Here is a 15,146-nt window from a genome sequence, read left to right on the forward strand (position 1 = left end):
CATAGTGAACTCGGGCATCAGGTTGATGCCAGATCCACCATCCACTATCACTCCTGAGAATTGCCGACCCAAAACGGACATTGTCAGGCGAGGGCTTCTATAATCAGTGAGGGGAGCAGCGGGAGTGGATATCATATAGGACTTTGATGGTCGCACTGGGAGGTGCCCGCACTAGGATCTGCAATAATTGAAAGGGTGTCACTTCTGAAACTCACATCTAGCCGCAACATGTCATAGAGGGACACTTGTTGGAAGGTGTTCTTCAAGACTGTCTCTACTGTAAGCTTTTCTTGTTCTACCAGTGGTTTCTCTGGTACCTTGATCTTCTGTAGATCGGAAACTGCTTCCAAGAAAGCTTCATCAATATCGGAGAGCAAAGATTTGGATTCTTTCTTGGCACTTGGGGATGACTTGTCAACAGTTGAAGGCAGGGTATCCATTGTTGTGAGAATGTGTGGGGGAGTTGAACTTGCAGGAATGCTAAGACGGAGAGCGGCTCTCTAGGCTTGAGTGAGGACACCCAATGGCTCCTCTATCAATTGCAACTTATTTTGAGGGGTAAACACGTGGGTAGTAGAGGGCGGCTGAGGTATGGCGCTAACTGCTATCAGATTTTGAGCTTGGGAAAGGTAAACTCATTCTGGCTTTGACTTGGGATCGAAGCCGTGGATGCACGAAGTTTAGGGCGATCCTTACTGTAGTGATCCTTCATTTCACAGCAATGACGGCAAGGAGGGGACCCTTCGGGCAAGGGGCATTTGCTTTGGTACTGACCATATTCCCCACATTTGTAGCACAAAATGGGCCAATTCAATGGGCGAGTCGAAGGGCGAGGTGGTCCTTGCTCCTGGTGCATGGAGTTGGAGGTGGAGGCATAGAAGCTTTGAGGTGATGAGGGAGCATGGGTATGATAAAAGCTGTCAATAAAGGTGGCATGTGGTGTGGGTGGCCACAGGGAGAAACCATGTTGGATGCCGGTGCTGGCCCTTGTTGAAGAGTAGGACCAAGACTTTGTTGTATTCGTCGCAATCCCTTGAGGTCGTAGCAGTCCTTGTCCTCATGTCCAGACTTTTCAAAGAAGTGGCAGTAAACCCGAAGGGGGCATTCATGTGGAGGGTGCCCTAAAGAGCGGCATGAGCTACAGCAAACAATAGCCTTGGTCGCCAGCTGAGACTTGAGCTCTTCTAGCGCTCTTGATCTGTTTCAATGCCTCGTGATGTGGAGGCTTCTCTTGTCTAAGAGAAAAGGACTTCTCCTCTTGAAGTTCTCGTTGAATCTCTAGGGCTTTCAATTCCCTGCGTAAAGAAGTTAACGGATTAGAACGACTTTCCGAAAACATTGCGAGGTCTCTACCTGAGGGGAGTTGGTGAACAGCTTCCTAGCTCCCTCTATCCTAGTAGCAGTTGCGACAAACTCGTCTGGAGTGGCGTCAGGTCGGATATTCTCTCGGAGTTTTTGCTAAGAAGTTTTGGGAAGAGCGTTCTCCACCCACTTCTTAACCAGAAATTCACCCTGTTGCTTAGGAAGCTTGGCCACCAGAGACTTTGTTCTGGTCATGAGCTCTGCAAAAGTCTCATTTGGCTGGAGCATCAGGTTTGCCAACTCATCCAAGACCTTCTCTTGGAAGTCCCCTTGTCTGAAAGCTCCACAAAACTCTTGTTGTAAAGTGGCCCAAGTTGCAAAGTGGTTCTCTGCAAATTGACTGTACCACTTGTCTGCTAAGCCATCCAATGTTGATGGAAATAGCACCAAATAAGCATCTTCTGTATTAAGACCACGACCTCTACAGAGAGATGCAAACCTCCTTGCATGGTCGTCTGCATCTTCTGAGGAGACTCCCTTGAAAATAGGAAACTTGATGTTTACCTTGGCCAAAACATTGGTCAACGCCTTCATGACCTATTGCTTAGGAGCGTGTTGCTCAATAGCTTGCTGTAACAAAATGGGAGAGAGCTTTACCGGAAAAGGTGACCTGGAAGATATAAAACCAGATGGAGGAATGGATGTGATGCCGTATGTGGAGGTATGGGTGATGAGGTTGGTGGACTTCTACTAGATATCAAGGTTCGATGCCTTCTGTGGTAGTGCTTCAGACGACTCAGTAGTGCGCTTTGACACTCTAATGACCGCCTTGTATGTGTCATGCAATAACCACAAACCCAACCAAGCTTTGGGCAAGAAGACTTTTAACTGGTGAACACCGGTCTAGACTCTACTAGACCAGAGCGAGTGACTAGACCACCTGGCTGGACCAAGGACGAGGAAGGACTAGACCAGGGACGAGAGCTGGTTGGACCAAGGCGAGAGAGGACCAGACCAACCGGGCGAGAGACTAGGTCAGCTAGACTAAGCTGTCTAGGGTGAAACTGGACCAGACCAGCAAGCTGCACTGTGCAAGGTGAAGTAGGCGAGGCTAGCTAAAACCTAGCTAGCTCCTCGATTTGTACTCAGCATTGAGTGAGACTTCAGTTGAGGTCCCACCGGACGTGCCAAAAATGAGAGCACCTATAGCAGGGATAGTGTGTCGTGCTCTCTACAGTGGGTGCTCCTCAGTGCAATGTGCGTGACATCTCACTCAAAACAGAATGGAAACACATGAAACAATAGATAACAGCAAATCAACAAAGAGACACAACAACAGACCACAACATATGGATTCGACTATCTCAAAGGAACCAATACAGACTCTGGCGTGGCAACACACTCAGCTCCAGCCCAACACTCACAGGTACAATGGGGGTGTCGAGACTCGAGGCTCACATGTGTAGGGATAAAGCAGACGTGCTGTGTGTATAGACTCACTACTCTAGACGACGACGCTGAACCATATATGAAGAAGATGATCGTGATGACCCAACAGCTACTACTCATATGTCCCACCATAAAGAGCCACAAACGGCTCATAAATGTCAGCCATGTAAGTCTATCTCCAAACTGAGTGGTGGTGGTGACCTTGCCACAATGTCCACTAGACCACCGTTCGTATCCCTGCCACGTGTCACTGCCCAACCCAGAGAGTCCGTCCAGCTTGGTCTCATAGGTCATTCTGGCCTTTTGAAGACGTTAATATATCATTTCATTTCTCTCTCTCTCTCTCTCTCTCTCTCTCTCTCTCTCTCTCTCTCTCTCTCTCTCTCTCTCTCTCTCTCTCTCTCTCTCTCTCTCTCTCTCTCTCTCTCTCTTTTTAAGGTCTCTTGGGATAGTTTCCTACGATGTTAAAATTCTCTTCTTCGTGTGTGTGTGTGTGTGTGTGTGCGCGCGCGCGCTAATAAGAAGAGGAAATTGGTATAGCCTTTCTATCACCCAAGTGTGGTAGATTGGTTATAGGTCTTGAGTTCAACTCTCCTCGTTGGGTAGATCTTTAAGGTCTCTTGGGATAGTTTCCTACGACATTAAAATTCTCTTCTTCTTCTTCTTCTTCTTCTTCTTCTCTCTCTCTCTCTCTCTCTCTCTCTCTCTCTCTCTCTCTCTCTCTCTCTCTCTCATACTACGCTTCCCTTCATTGGAAGGGAAGAAGGAATTCTTGAGGAAGAGACCTACTCTCAAGAAGACAGGTATTTTCTTAGGCGATGACCTCACTCTCTCACAACTTGCGCATATGAGAGAAGTAATGCCCGAGATTCAAGCGGCAAGGGAGAAGGGGAAGATGGCCGTTTACAGAGATGGTCGGGTGGTGATTGTAGAGCGGCGCTCTACATGACGGTGCGAGACCTATGGGACCACATTGAGGATAGCGACTTGGAATTGTAATGGGTCTATGAGGTTGGATGTTGGTGCCTTTGAGGACAGTTTCAGAGACAAGGACATTGTTTTCTTTTCAGAGACTCACCAGGCCCCTGGCCAACTGTTGCCACATGTGGTGGGATACAAATGGGAAACAGCCCACAGAACAGTCACGAGATCTGAGCATGGGAGTAGAGGTTCAGGAGGAGTAGCGGTGTTGTTTAGGGAGGAGCTACAGCCACTACTACATATTGTACGGAGAGATGATCAGGCTAGATACATGTGGGTGAGGCTGAGAGCTGACACAGGTCGATTTCTATATATTGCTATATGTTACTTCCCCCCCCGGTACGTCAGTATATGCTGTATCCAGAGGGCAGTCGCCTTTCTCAATTCTAGATGATGATATATGGGAGTTTTCTAGGGATGGTGATATCATCCTCCTAGGAGACTTCAATGCTCGAATGGGCAACTGTCAGACAGTCTTCTACGACACTTCAGATGAGATGCTTAGAGAGTTGGATGTGGGTGAGCTGGGGTTTGACAGATGCTCACATGACAGAGAGCAAACTGAGTATGGGAGATACCTCACGGAGATGACGACTACACATGGGCTAGCCATACTTAATGGCTTACAGCGGTTTCCTGGAGCAGCAGGCTTCACATGCTTTCCACACAGACATGGGGCCAGTACAGTGGACTATGTTATGACACAGCCGAGCTTTATTCCTTGTATTCAGGATTTCACAGTGGAAGCCAGACCAGTGGGCGTAGCAGTGGATCATGCTCTCTTGACACTGTCTGTATCTTTTCAGTTTAGTACAGCCCAGAAATCAGGAGGCAGGTCACACACCCGTTATACATTTACACCAGAGACTGACTCGGTTTATACAGAGGCGATCTGGGATCGTCTATGCACAGTTGCTCTAGGCCTCTCAGTAGAGGAGTGCACTACTTTACTGACTGAGACACTACATGATGCAGCATCAGAGGCATACCCACACACTCAACCGGATCGGAGGCGACATTCTGGGAGCATGCCCCAGAATAGTTGGTATGATGAGGAGTGCAGAGAGATGAGAGCCCAGCTTCAGAGGGATCTTCATTTAGGAGTCATCACCTACAGACGGTCGCGGATTGCTTTCCGGAGCCTTGTGCGACAGAAGAAACAAGCTTACCTGGCCCAGATGGAGCGAGACTTGTATCAGTTGTTCTTGAGTAGAGACTCAGGCGAGGCATGGCGACTCTTCCATGAGCACTCCCCTCCCCCAGTGATTACTTCTCCTGATGTGTGGGGCCAGTATGCGACATCGTTATATACGGTTCCTGGGCAGGATCCGCTTCCAGATCCTACAGAGCTATGTCCACCTACGAGCACCTTCTTTACCACTAAGATGGTAAAGAGAGCCATTGACAGGATGAGGACCAGGAGGGCTTACGATCATGACGGTCTAGTAGCGGAGCACTTTATACATGCTAGGGATATGCTGATGGAGGTTCTTGCAGTGTTGTTCAATCGTGCCATGTGTGAGGGATTACCTGAGACTTGGAGGTTGTCTACTATTGTGCCTATATTCAAGGCAGGTGATCCTACAGAGCCTGGAAATTACCGCACTATTATGGTTGGACACACACTCGCACGATTGTATGCATCCATTATTGAGCAGCAGTTGAGTAACTGGGCAGAGGGTGAGGGTGTACGAGCAAAGGGACAGGCAGGTTTCAGGAGGGGTTTCTCCACTCTTGACCATATTCTGACACTCAGAGCTATCATTGAGGAGGGCAGGTCACATAGGAGACGGATTTATTGTAGCTTTGTGGATTTCCGCAAAGCATTTGACATGGTACCGAGAGCTCGACTGATGCGCAGACTGCAGGAGATGGGGGTGCCCACAGTGTTGATTTGGGGGATTATGGCTTTATACAGATCAGTGATGGGACATGTACGCACCCCAGAGGGGATATCTGACTTAGTTCACTCCACTATCGGGGTGAAACAGGGTTGCCCATTGTCTCCTACTCTATTTGGTATGTATGTTGATGAGGTGTCTGATTACATTGACAGAGAGGGTGATAGAGGTGCCCAGCTGGCAGGGACGTGGATCCCATTGTTGTTATATGCTGATGATATTGTCTTGATCTCTGACTCACCAGAGGGTATGCAGCGACAGTTGGATGCATTACACAGTTTTGCAGAGGATAGTGGATTGTCTGTAAACCTTGGTAAAACCAAGGTCATGGTGTTTAACACCACACCGCAGTGGATCAGGAGATCGGCACCGACCTTCACGTATGGTCAAGAGATTGTGGAGTATACAGATGCATACACTTACCTTGGGATAGTCTTCACTGGGCCGAGGTTTTCTTTGGGGAGAGCAGCAGAGACTAGACTGACCAGAGCTTATGCGGCCTTGGGAGGCTTGGAGAGGATGTGTTCGCAGGTTCAATTCCAGGAACCTCGGACAAAGTTATGGCTCTTTGATACTTTAGTAGCCTCAGCTATGATGTATGGGGTACAGGTATGGGGACCTTCTGTAGGCCAGGATGGTTGGAGACGTATGGAGAGGCCCTTGGCATCTATGATCTCCCGATTGATTAGAGCCAAGGCCTCCGTACCTCACGCGATCATTCGAGCAGAGCTAGCTGCCCCCCCCATGGAGATTGAGGCACTTACCAGATCAGTGTCCTTTGTGCACAGCCTATGGGATACTACTAGAGACAGATATGCTAGACTGGCCCTTGAGTCTTCCAGACAGTTAGCTCTACAGGGGGACACTTCATGCTGGTATGCATAGATGACTTCATGGTTTCAGACGCATGGCTTCACCATGGACAGGTTGCCCCCTTTCCAGTATTCTCTTCAGGCACCCTCGCTGTCTCTTACACGGGTGGAGATCACTAGACTCATTCGTCAGGACCTGATCCAGCTCGACACCAGGAGGACATGGATAGAGCCGCCTCAGGAGTTGAGCACGAAGATGGCTTTCTATAGAGAGCATCTTCTCCACCTCACACGAGATGGGTTTGTGATTCGACCCAGCTACATGGACACACATATGTCTCATGGTTTGCGTTGTGCCATTGGTCAGTTACGCACATCCTCACATCAGCTCGAGATTGAGACTGGTAGATTCAGAGGGATACCAACAGACAGCAGGATATGCCGATTATGCCAAAGAGAGCCAGAGACAGAGTTGCACTACATATGTCATTGCACAGTGTTCTATGAGATACGGGGGCATTTCCACTGCTTATTCAGAGAGGGTTTTGGTCCTCTATCTAGGGTCATGAGTTATGAGGATCAGAGATGTCTTGGACTATATCTACTTGAGTTACACAGGTGTAGAGACACTTTACTGGGGAGAGCTAGAGAGAGGCAGTCCCAGAGACACATTACAGATTTCTTTTCACTAGATATGGGACAGCCAGAGGAGCAGCCACCACTGCAGAGCTCGTCCCACACTCATTCGACCACTACTGGCACTCTCATCGACCGAGCATTGGAGCTACAGAGATACAGACGACCGCGACTGAGGAGAGGAGCTACACAGCATCGACGGAGACTACAACAGAAGATTCGAGCCATACTCTCTCGACATACAGAGTGCAGATGAGGATGGATCCTCACCATTTCTTCCATCTTTGTTTCACACACTGTTACATCCAGTTTACCGGGTATCTATTGTATCAGCTGCTACACCCACGTAGTTTTAGATTGTAGTAGTAGTAGTAGTATTTTGTTCCACTTCTAGTTCTTTTGTACCCAGACATGGTATTAGATTCACTATTTTGTAACTGATTGGTCTCATAGGTCATTTTGGCCTTTTGAAGACGTTAATATAACATTTCATTTCATTTCATTTCTCTCTCTCAGGGCTATGTCGTTCTGATAGCTATTTTGGCAAGATATAGAACGAGGTCGAAGCGGGGGATGACTCGTGTACAGGCTTGGTTGGTCTAAAGACCCACGAGAGTCGAGTTGGAGAGACGACACAATGACAATATCCATTAGAGGTGGACTATTGTTTAGAAATGGAAAGGTCTCCATGCCGGAAATTGTTGAGGTTTGACAAAGGATTTTGTTTGAATGCCATGATATTCCCAATGCTGGGCACCCAGGCATCGAAACAATTTTAGCATTGGTCAAACGATATTTCTATTGGCCAAGCCGCCAAGGATGCGCTCTTACATAGAGAGTTATGTGAAGAGATGCACTCAGTTTCAAGCCAATAAGAAAGAGCGCCTTAGGAAAGCTGGCATGTTACATCCATTGGAAATCCCTGATACCAATTGGCAGAGTATTACTATGGATTTTATCGTTGGTTTGCAGAATACTAGTCGTGGCAATGATGCCATTTGGGTTGTGGTCGATAGACTCACAAAAATGGCGAAGTTTTACCAGCTAAGTCGACAGTAAAAAGCCATAAGTTGGCGGTTTTATTTGTCGATCATCTTTATAAGTTGTATGGTTTGCCATAAGATATTGTCAGTGAGCGAGATACCAAGTTCATTGGGCGATTTTGGCAAGATATATTTGCTCACCTTCGCACGAAATTGAGTTGTGTCGACTTCCGATCATCCTGAATCCGACGGACAAACTAAGAGGATGAATTAGACGTTAGAGGACATGCTGAGAGCTTATGTCTCTCACAAGCAGTTTGATTGGGAAAGGTTCCTTCCACAATTAGAGTTTTGCATACAAAAATAGCAAGCATTATGCTACTAGATTTAGCCCATTCATGTTCGTGTATGGATTCGAGCCTAAATTCCCTATTGCTATTGGCTTAAAGAAAGTCAAGGGTCACCAAGCTCAAGATTTCTCATATGACATGCAAGAAATGCTCGATTGGCTAAGGATAGTATAAGGACGGCTCGTGACCAAGTTACAACGTATGCTAATCAAAGAGATCTCCAAGGACTCTAGAGGTGGGACAAATTACGATGGGTCTATCTGAAGATACCCAAAGATTCCAAGACTATGTGAACTGGAAAGCATTGTAAGCTTTCCCCTTGATTTTGAGGTCCATTCTTGATCACAAAGAAAGTTGGCCAAGTCGCTTATAAACTGGCTCTTCCTTCGGATGCTAGTGTACATCCAGTAATCCAAGAAAAATTAGGCAAAGCTGACATTGTTGTGTCTATCGAGGGAAATGTATGGCAAGATATGCAAACTGAGTATATTCCTCGTGAACCAGAGGCTGTTTTAGATCATCGTACCCGTCATTTGCGCCAAAAAGCTTATAAAGAGTACTTAATTAAATGGAAGGGTCAATCTTAGAGGTTTGCTACTTGGAAATCATTTAGGGTTTTGAAAGCTCAGTATCCCCACTTCATGGATGAGGACATCAATGGTTCTTAAGGGGGAAAGTATGTTATGTCCCACTCACATTAGAGGGGATCTAGTCTAAGACACCTTCGGGATGGGCGTCCGATGTCCGAGCAAACGTAGTGTGAACCCGGCCAATGTGGCAAGGCCTCATTTGTAGTTATCGACCCCCACTAGTACAGTGCCAATGGTTAGCCAGTGAGGCTAGGAGCGCGAGGGTCACCTCGAGGAGGTGAGGCTGGGTGGTATAGGACACTCCGTCTTACAGGTGCACACATCCATCTTCGAACGTTGGTCAACACGGGGGTGTTGCCGGATGGTGGTTATGGTCGGGTGGTTCATCCGGCGCGTGTTTATAGGCGGTCCGTGTAGCCGGGAGATCCTTTCCTCGTGTTCATCCCACGGGGGGGGGGAGTCTCTCTCTCTCTCTCTCTCTCTCTCTCTCTCTCTCTCTCTCTCTCTCTCAAAGTGAGCACCTAGAATGACAGTACCATACAGGATGCGAAGCCTAGTTGGAGCTCAACCAGAGCAAAGGACCCAGATTACAATCCAAGTGCGTGTGAAATTTGCGACGCAAAATGCGGCACGCTTCGCAGACTAATTACGTGGCAGTATGGACGTCGAGCTGCTTTTCAGCTAAGTTTTTGAAGCCGTTAACATTTTGGGTGAGGAAGAGTGAACGAGAGCATCCTCCAATCATCAAAGCTTTGGCGAAGGCTCCTAGATGCCTTTTAAGTAAGGCCTAGAGAGCACTCTATAGATCATGGCATGGTTGCAAAATGCAGAGTGACGCATCTGGGTGGAGAACTCCGCTCCACTGTGTCTCATTTTCAATGCTCTTTTCAAGTTCAGCTGTTTTCTGATCTCAGTTCAGTCACGGGACTTTTGTCAATTCACTGCCTTGTCAGAGACTTGAGGGTTACACCTTAGACTAGGGCCTTCCTTCTTCACCTGTCATAACTTTAGCCGCCTGCAGCATTATCCCTTCTTCTCACTCTCTCAATCGCACATATGTTAATAAACTCATCTTGTGGTACCTTACATTGGGAACCTTTTGGGGTTCCAGACTCTAGTAAGCGGCTCTAATAGTGGACAATCCCATTGGGTCACCAACATTAATATACCCAGGTCACACTGTGTTCCGCTACTATTTTTGAAGGAGAGCTTTTTCTTCATCATGGATTCTGACGGTTTCTTCATTAAAGTTGGACTTTCACCAAATACTCCCAGCTCCATTCATAGTTCAGTGGCTACATTGGAAATTTATTGCTTGGTATGCAAAGTGGTGGGATACAGGATGCCGACTAGGTAACTTTCGCACGACGTCAGGGCTACCTGCCACTGGAGATTTATTGCTTGGTATGCAAAGTGGTGGGATCCAGGATGCCGACTAGATAACTTTCGCACGACGTCAGGGCTACCTTTCTTGACAGTCCTATTCCCAGGATTGTAATCGTCTCCCAGTTGGAAAGGGTGTTCCATGGTTCAGTTCGAGACATCAAGCCAAGCTAGTTAAATTCTGGCACAAAATCTCCTCGACTTTGGCACTGCATATTGTTATATTTACAAACAAAGATAAGAAACGAATCTTGCTAATCTGAGTGAGGATCTAGCTGTCAGTCACTTCCAAGCATTCCAGCCGCATATCTCAGAGAGAGCTAGTAGTCTAGGTATTGTTTTAAGCGAGGGTGGCACACCCCCATTGGTGCATACAACCTTACTCTTTGATTCATTCTTCACCCCTTTCTAGTGAAGAATTCTCCTCGTTCTCTCTCCCATTCATTCATAAGGGAGGCTTCTTCATGGAGCTTCCAGGACACTTTGTTTGTGGTAGAGACGACATGTGGCAGTTGCATGTACACACAACATGGAGTGTATAGAGCATAGACAGCAGAGAGATAATTAGGAGGCAGACACAGACTCTACACATGCTAGAAGCTGAGAGGTAGAGAAAGCTAGGAGGAGGGAAGCAAAGAAAGGAGGAGAGGCCAATAGAGGCTCCTCCAATTTTACATGCTAAAGGACGCAAGGATCCTATTGTTAAGAAGTCACCACCTCATGTTTCCTCTTCTTCACCACCTGTTTTACCAGCAGCACTGTGCAAGCTTATCTGGGAACTGAGAGAGAGAGAGCTAAAGGTGGAAGCTTTGGAAGTGCAGTTGTGTGCTTTTATACAAAAGAGATCAAGAGGAGATATACCACATTGTCACCAAGACCAATTGCTTGACACCAACAGCCCTCAGTTGAGCAATGCTCCAGTGCACAAGTTTTCCCGATTACTAAATGTAGTGGAGTGATTTGCTAAAAGATCGAGTCCCACAGACCTATATACAGTCGGGGGTGAGACCTAACTGAACTTTATATCCAGGGACCGCATAGGAGGAAGGTGGCGTCGTGGCCATGAAAAAATACTTGCATCTAGCAGCTTTTACCCTCATCAGTAGTTGCAATCCAAGACCTAATCCTTGGCAGATAAAAAGTGACTCATTTCCATTAATAGGCTAGACGACTTTAAATAAATGAAAGAAAAAAATCCATTCGAAGACAAAGTTTCATTTACTTGTACTCTAAAAATAAATGAAGCGTGAATACCTTTAGCAACTTGCGGATGATGGGTGTCCTCTTATAGTCTTTAACACTTTGCTTCATCATCTTGTGAATCATCTGAAACCCTGATAATGGACAAAACAGGGTCTCCATTTACTAACCCTTCCCTAGAGATCTGCTATTCTTATTAGAGTATCTTGTTCAATTTCAATCGGAAAAAAAAAACATGAAACCACCCTTTTGCAAAGTTATTGAAGCCTCAAGAATCAAAACTAAATGAATTACACCAAACAGTGGGAAGATGGGGGAAGGACAAAATGATCTACAAGACCAAATTATGGAAGCCTCAAGAATAAAAATTCCGAACGAAAACAACCTAAATAAACTCCCCTATGAGTGGCAAAGTTGGGGGGAGAGGAGATATCAAAACCACCTGCCGGACCAAAATAATGCATCTTCGTAATGTACATCATAAAAAGAACAGATCATGTAAGCGCTTTAGAACAGATAAAACTGAGGTGAGTGGTTGATGGCTAGCCAGCCTAAAATCATAAGTAAGTCAACCCATTTAATGGCTGATCAGGCAGTGTATTTCATAAAGCATGTGGATACATTTGAGGAGCCTTCCAGCTAGAATAAATCGTAAAAACTCTCTCAAGGGGCCAACTAACCTGGAAAACAAAGGGGTTGAACAACCCAATTGGTGTCTTCCTCTGTTGAGCAACCCAAATTGCAAGACCTAAAGTACAACGTAGCACCAATCATGCCCCCATTCACAAGTGCTGATGTGGCAGACTGTACAAACGAGAGTGATGTTGTGGCAGCCATACGAATCATGCGGACGTGGCTCATTTAGCCTTGGGCATGCTTTCGGCGCGTCATTTTATAAAAGAAGGTGATTTTATACTTTTCGACCTAAAAGTTAACAACTGTAATTATTTAAGTCCATTTTGGGGCTTTTCGGACCAATGATAACAAAGAGAAGATAGGTTGACACTTGTCATCAAACTTGCAACTCTATAGAAGACTCAAGGAGAGCGTGTGCACTCCGACAATTTAACTTCAACATTTGATCAATGAAATAAAAAATTACCACAAGAGGCGTGTAGTTGACGGGCCAATGCTTTTGAGAGTGGAACTCTATCACACTATGTTTCTTGTCCACACTCTGAATTTAAAATTAATTGTTTTCCACTCGAGTTCAATATTGTTGCAGTAAATTGTTGCATTTGTCAGAGGGTGACGCTCGCTGCTGCCCTCGCCACACTTATAAGTTGGTGGGTACTAGGAAGTTAACTCAAAAGAGGCAAAGTGGACACTTGACGGTCTGAGAGCCATTCTGCAAGACACATCAGCTGGGGGTGCCCAATTTTGAGAGAAAAGGCTGGTGAGTAGTGGGTGCAGGTTTCACGGCTTTAATGGAAAGCTTGCCTTCTCCCTGGTCTTATGTAGCGCGATGATTCTGCCCTCGTGCATCTCTCTCCCCCTTTGAATTCAGAAACATGATGCCCCACTCAAGGGCTTTTCAGCTGTATGCACAGTTGTGTGGGTTCATGCACGATTTCCGAGGCAAGAGCCTCTTGCACAAGTATTCGATTAGCTAGTTGCTAATCACCCGTAGGCACAGGTGAAATCGGAGAGATTTCATGCGACAAACCTCGTCCGATTCAAAGGGCAAGTAGCCATACAACTGCGGGAGCTGGAGGGCTTGCTACGGATTTGACCGGCACGCGAGACGGAGCCCAAAACAGAAAAATACAGGCTGCTGTGTATTTTGCAGGTTTAGGGTTTTGGACCCAGGAGCTTCGGGGAAGCGAGGGGATGGCTATACAGGTGTTTTGGTGCATTTTCGAGGCAGAAAACAGAGAATTCAGCGTGCTGCAGATTCTCACCAGGTTTGGGAAAGTGTCCGTATGCGCCGGGAAAGTCACCTTTGGCATGGGGATTTTGTCTGTGAAGCCTCCTACTGCAGTTACGATGTCAAAATCGGGTTAGAGTAGGCCATTTTCAGCCCGGAAAAAGCGGGACAGCTTGTAGGAACTCGCAGTTTTTATCCCAAGTTTTATAAGAAAAAAGAAAAGCCGAAAGGGGCGCTAGTCTTTGGGGCCTACAGGGTGTCGCTGTCTGCTTGGTAGCACTCTAGCTGCCACGCCGTGCTTTGTGTGAAGTTTTAATTCCAGCGCAAGTTTAATTGTGAAGTTCCTCGGTGCTGTAAAGTTCAAGTAAAGAATCGGGTGAAAGCTAAAGTCTACCGCCCTACCGGCCGCTTCAGTGAGGCACCTCCATGCCACCTCTGTTATCTGCAAGATCATTGGCAGTCAACCCAGCAGAGGTGTGCGACCGCCTACAAGCCCGTCTCCTAGCAGAGGTGGAATAGATCATCAACATACAGCGGGGGTACTACCAGATCGAGTTTGAGACTACCAACATGGCTGCCAAGGTCATTTCGATGACACCGGTCACGGCTCATTTCCAACAGTGGTGCCATGGTTTCAACCCAGATTCTGATGTTCTAGTTGAGGAGGCAGATCTGTCCATTTTAGTCTGCTTCCCCGGCCCAAGGGGAGAGTACCCACTGCTTCTTTCCAAGATTGGTTCCATGATCAGGATACTCTTGGAGACCCGCCCACGGCAGTTTCAGTTGTTGTCAAGGCTACAAGTGTTCCTACAGTGCGCGTTCTGGTTCGAGACACTCATACCCTCCCGAAGGTGGTCCTTCTGTCAAAAAGTGATGACGTGGCTACCAACAGCAGAAACCCTAATTTCTGCCAGAAACCCTAAAATTCCTGCAAACCCTAATTTCCGGAAATCGCCGAGGTGGAAAAAAAAATTTATTTTTTTTTTGAGCCGCACAAATCTCAGCTTTTGGCTACGCTTTGGAAGATAAAGAGAGAGAAAGGCATAATTGCTTTTTGTTGCTCTCATTGTGAGAGAGAGAGAATCTGCTTTTGCTTTCAAGCTTTTGGGGCTTTGCTTTTGGGCATCCCTTGTAATCTTTATATACACGGTTTAGGGCTCACTCTGCAGAGCATCTGGACGCAGAGTTTGAGAGTGAAACCCTAACCGCTCTTGTACTTTGACATTGATTAATACACAAAGAAATACTGAAAGGGGCGCCAGTCTTTGGGGCCAATATCTCTAGGCACGGAACTCCGCCGGGCCAATGCAAATCTATTGTGATCTGTGAATTGTTTTGAAGTGGTTATTTGGTGCTGTCGTGATTGATTCTTGACTTGGAGTGTCCAAGTCTGTTACAGTGGTATCAGAGCACGGCCGATTTCTCTTCTACGGGAAATCCGATCCCCAATTTTTTTTCCGCGACACCTATGGCTTCACGCAAGGATCAGTCGACTCCCTCTGCATCTCGAGATGCGGGCAGGGATCACAACGAAGATTCAGACAAAGAGTATGGCCCGCCTCAGCCTACTTAGGCGCAACAAAGAGAGATGAAGCGTCGTCAATTGATCGGCGATGCAACAAAGATGATGCTCAGTTTTGCGAAGGATCCGAAATTGGCAAAATATATGAGCGAGACTTCTTTTCGGGAAGT

General features: G+C 46.7%; 1 protein-coding gene across 2 annotated transcripts in view; it reads right to left on the reverse strand.

Moving 5' to 3' along the window:
- The window catches only part of LOC147436908 (uncharacterized), a 123,622-nt gene that overhangs the window by 10,621 nt on the left and 97,855 nt on the right, over positions 1–15,146 (reverse strand). For both annotated transcript variants that reach the window (XM_086486298.1, XM_086486299.1), the window contains one exon: positions 11,642–11,721. In XM_086486298.1, coding sequence (XP_086342424.1) covers positions 11,642–11,721 — 80 coding nt within the window. The remainder of the gene's footprint in view (positions 1–11,641; positions 11,722–15,146) is intronic.

The sequence above is a fragment of the Adiantum capillus-veneris genome, chromosome 17 (genome assembly GCF_014529385.1).
Source record: "Adiantum capillus-veneris isolate H3 chromosome 17, ASM1452938v2, whole genome shotgun sequence".
Lineage (NCBI taxonomy): Eukaryota > Viridiplantae > Streptophyta > Polypodiopsida > Polypodiales > Pteridaceae > Adiantum > Adiantum capillus-veneris.